At 44.0% G+C, this 4,557-nt stretch overlaps 1 protein-coding gene across 1 annotated transcript in view; it reads right to left on the bottom strand.

Annotated features, from left to right (window-relative positions):
- The window catches only part of gpatch1 (G patch domain containing 1), a gene marked incomplete at both ends in the record, with an annotated part of 5,170 nt that extends 1,189 nt beyond the window's left edge, over positions 1-3,981 (bottom strand). Inside the window, 8 exons of the mRNA XM_031840679.1 lie at positions 120-336; positions 419-498; positions 583-733; positions 816-1,058; positions 1,306-1,367; positions 3,055-3,152; positions 3,656-3,816; positions 3,889-3,981. Of these exons, the coding sequence (XP_031696539.1) occupies positions 120-336; positions 419-498; positions 583-733; positions 816-1,058; positions 1,306-1,367; positions 3,055-3,152; positions 3,656-3,816; positions 3,889-3,981 (1,105 nt within the window). The remainder of the gene's footprint in view (positions 1-119; positions 337-418; positions 499-582; positions 734-815; positions 1,059-1,305; positions 1,368-3,054; positions 3,153-3,655; positions 3,817-3,888) is intronic.
- Between the last annotated feature and the right edge of the window lie 576 nt (positions 3,982-4,557).

Raw genomic sequence — 4,557 nt, 5'->3', positions numbered from 1 at the left:
TTAGTTTAGAGCTCACATGGAGGATAAACTTAACCTCAGTATTAGTTGAGAGCTTACATGGAGGATAAACTTAACCTCAGTATTAGTTTAGAGCTCACATGGAGGATGTAAATCTCTACCTTGCAGGGCGTCTTCTCCCAGCAGCGTCCTCCTCTGACCAGAGTCCAGCTGGTGGCGTCCCCCATGTTGGGGCTCCTCTGGGACCATGTGGCCCCTGGAGACCCTCAGAGCCTCGGCCAGTGCAGGACTGACCCCCGAGAGACCCGAGGCATCGAGGGACGGACGGAACCGATGGACGGGACGGTAGTCTCTGGGCAGAGGGGGGGAGGGGAAGACCTGCAGAGGGACAGAGGATCAGATCAGTGAAGATTGTTCAGGTTCAGATGGAGACTTTGTCTTCAGACTTCAGGATGCTCACCGGTTTGTCCTCAGATGGGTTTTGGGCCAAAGTGAATCCCTCCAGGATCTTACCGATGTAAAATGCATCTTTGCTTTTGTCTGTCAACATAAAATAATACATGTTATGCTCCTGGTGTCCACTAGGGGCACTCTCCTGGACCTCCCTGGACCCCCCAGTTTTACCTCTTTTCTTGGTGTACTGCTGCGGAGCAGTCCAGCCGAACAGTCCGTCTCCAGGCTCCTCCCCCCCCAGGACCGTGTCGTATCTGGACATGGAGTCTCTGTGGTAGACCTCTTCATCATCATCATCCTCCAGGGCCCCCACCCCAAACGCCTGCAGGTGAAAGGTGACATCATCGTCAGAGTCAGTGAGTCTCTGCTAATAGAACCTGGTTGTAGTAGGCAGAGCTCCCAACCTGTCCGGCCACGCCTCCTCTCTTGGAGCCTCTCTTGTCTCCGAACAGACGGCTCCTGGTCTCGGACTGAGGTCTGAACAGGTCCAGGTGTTCAGGGGCTCCGCGGCCCATCAGAGCCAGACCTGGGTCCAGACCGCGGTACCCCAGACCCTGGACCCCCAGCCTGGGGTTGAAGTCCACCGGAGTCACATCCTTTGGGGCAAACATCACGTCCTCTGGAGCGAACTCATCATCATCATCATCCTGATTAAAAGGATGAAGATGTTACATCAAATGAATCTAAATATCTATTAAGATGATAAATATTATTTATTGTTGTTATTGATGTTAGTGTTTGACAGACTGGATGAAGAGGACAACAGTAGTTTAACATTTAGGACTGTTAGTAGACGTTTGAAGAAGTTATGGACGAAATAACAAACATAATAATAATTGTCTGACTGTATCTGAATGTGTCTGTCTGAATGTGTCTGTCCTCCAGCTGTCTCACCCCCTGTGAGTCCTCTGATCCAGCAGGGGGCAGCACAGATCCGTACAGTCGACTTCTTCTGTCTGTAGAGAAAGAAGAGAAACCTGACAGATGAAAACAAGTTCATAAATGAAATGTGAATCTGTGTAGAACTCATCCTGAGCATCAGTGAGATGTCTTCAACAACACCTTCAGCAATGTAGAAAACAGGAAATAACACAACTAGTGTGTCCCCCTAGAGTTCTACGATACCTCATATTAGTACACAGACCTGATGAAACTATGAGTATAAATATATGAGTATGAACCAGATGGTACAAACAATAACGCTGATGTATTTATGTTAAGCTGCTACAATCTTAACTTAGCATAGCATCGATAGAACCAAACTCCATTTAGAAAGTATTTTAAAAATGATTTACTTGTCGTATTGAGGAGACATGAATTCAGACTTTTTACAAATCTGCATCATTATGTAGTTATTTCTGCATCTTTCATGTCTGTTTATTGCAGTTAAATCACATCTAAAGTTTGTTTGTGTTCATACAGCTGTAAACTGGACGTGAACGGTTAAGAGATCGTAGAACAGTATGAAAGCATAAAAGTATAACTATTGTAACATGCAACCTTTTTGATTTAAAAAGTATAACCATTGAACATATAAACTGTTTTATTGTTTGATGGACGTGATTGAACATATAAACTGCATAGACGCCTTATACAAAATTGTCACTCAAGACTTGTATACTGTAATCCTTCCTCTTCTGAACAGGATCAAACCAGTTACCAGTCTGAGGGGGACTAGAAGACCCTTCTGCTGTCTTACCCCCTCTGAGGGGGACTAGAAGACCCTTCTGCTGTCTTACCCCCTCTGAGGGGGACTAGAAGACCCTTCTGCTGTCTTACCCACTCTGAGGGGGACTAGAAGACCCTTCTGCTGTCTTACCCACTCTGAGGGGGACTAGAAGACGTGTCTGGTATCAGAGGACAGCATGAAAAAAAGGAAATAGAAAAAGCTCACAGCGAGAGCTGACTGAGAAAGTCTGAAAACAGCAGGACTGTTAGAGAGAGAGAGAGAGGTGGGGAGACCATCCAGAGCATAAACTGGACTAGATTTCTAAAGCAAATCAGCGAAAACTGAATAGAAAAACCCATTACAGTGAGAGTGTTGAATTAATTCTTGTGGCACTGAGACTGTTTCATTGAATTGAAATTGTTGCATGTGACTGTTGTGTGAAAAACTTGAATAAAACCACGGCTTTACCATTTATAAGTAGCTGAAACCAAACAAAGTACTCTGGTCCTTTAGAACAATGTACCCCTCTTCCCCTGTCCGTTAACCGTGTGATCAGATGTGACGACTGACTCTACCAGAGGAGCTTAAAGGTGAGTACCCTGGGTGAAGACTTGGCAGTGTTCGTCATAAATGGTGAGAAGTTCACAATAGGCAATAGTAAAGTACAGACGTTCTACATAACTATTCATATAGGGTGTTAGGGTTACATCCTACCGAGAGCGCCTCGGGCGTAGCCGTACAAGACTCTCAGAAAGACAATAATTCCGACTCTCAGAAAGACAATAATTCCGAAATCCTAACGACTCAGCTACGTGGTGAGAGAAAAGGCCGAAGGTATTGTTCCGACACCTCCAAGAGGAACCTAATCCTCGCAGGTGGGACAGCCAACGGCGTGACCGCCGTGTTAGGTGCGCAAGCCTTCCCCACTTTCCCCGGGGCGGGATGCGTTCACGCTACAGAACCCTCAGACGTACCCGTCTGCTGTTGACCAGCTTTCCTCTTCACATGAGGTCCGACACCCTGACCCTCCTTCCATCCCATCCTCTTCAGAAGCTCCACCCCGATGGATGACCTGAAGGACGAAACAAACGCACCTCAGGACAGATTAATTTACTGTGCTGATCAGATAGTAACGCGGGTAACAGGTGTGATATGTTACCTGGTCCACTGGTAACAGGTGTGATATGTTACCTGGTCCACTGGTAACAGGTGTGATATGTTACCTGGTCCACTGGTGACAGGTGTGATATGTTACCTGGTCCACTGGTGACAGGTGTGATATGTTACCTAGTCCACTGGTAACAGGTGTGACATGTTACCTGGTCCACTGGTAACAGGTGTGACATGTTACCTGGTCCACTGGTAACAGGTGTGACATGTTTCCTGGTCCACTGGTAACAGGTGTGACATGTTTCCTGGTCTACGGGTAACAGGTGTGACATGTTACCTGGTCTACGGGTAACAGGTGTGATATGTTACTTGGTCTACGGGTAACAGGTGTGATATGTTACTTGGTCTACGGGTAACAGGTGGGATATGTTACCTGGTCTACGGGTAACAGGTGTGATATGTTACCTGGTCGGTGCGATCAGCTCCTCCAGCAGAGTGTCTCCAGGTATCGTTGCTGACTGAGCGTTGACGGCTTTCGCCTTTTCTCTGATGGCGTCTCTGCGACTGGAGGTGAACTCCTGTCTGGTGCTGATCTCTGAGGGAGCGATGCCGTGCTCACCGAGGTCCTGACAACAACAACAACAGTCAGTCCCTCTGGACCTGCATCAACAGAGCTGTTTGTCAGTGTAACTCTTCACCTCCTCGTCCATGAAGTCTTCTGGTCGGGCATGATGCTTCTCAGCTTTCTGCTGCCGCGAAGACACAAAGGTTGACGGGGCCCAGCCTACAGACAACAACAACAACAGTAGTTATAAAATGTATACAAATATAGTGGTGTGTAATAAAATGTTTACAAATATAGTGGTGTGTAATAAAATGTATACAAATATAGTGGTGTGTAATAAAATGTATACAAATATAGTGGTGTGTATTAAAATGTATATAAATACAGTGGTGTAATAAAATGTATATAAATACAGTGGTGTAATAAAATGTTTATAAATACAGTGGTGTAATAAAATGTATATAAATACAGTGGTGTAATAAAATGTATATAAATATAGTGATGTGTAATAAAATGTTTATAAATACAGTGGTGTAATAAAATGTTTATAAATACAGTGGTGTAATAAAATGTATACAAATATAGTGATGTGTAATAAAATGTATACAAATATAGTGATGTGTAATAAAATGTATACAAATATAGTGATGTGTAATAAAACGTATATAAATATAGTGATGTTTAATAAAATGTATATAAATATAGTGATGTTTAATAAAATGTATATAAATATAGTGATGTGTTATAAAATGTATATAAATATAGTGATGTGTAATAAAATGTTCATAAATATAGTGATGTG

This window comes from Anarrhichthys ocellatus, unplaced genomic scaffold (genome assembly GCF_004355925.1).
Source record: "Anarrhichthys ocellatus isolate YVR2014 unplaced genomic scaffold, GSC_Weel_1.0 scaffold3128, whole genome shotgun sequence".
Classification (NCBI taxonomy): Eukaryota; Metazoa; Chordata; class Actinopteri; order Perciformes; family Anarhichadidae; genus Anarrhichthys; species Anarrhichthys ocellatus.
Note: the sequence above shows the minus strand (reverse complement) of the source record. Positions and strands in the feature narration are given on the sequence as shown.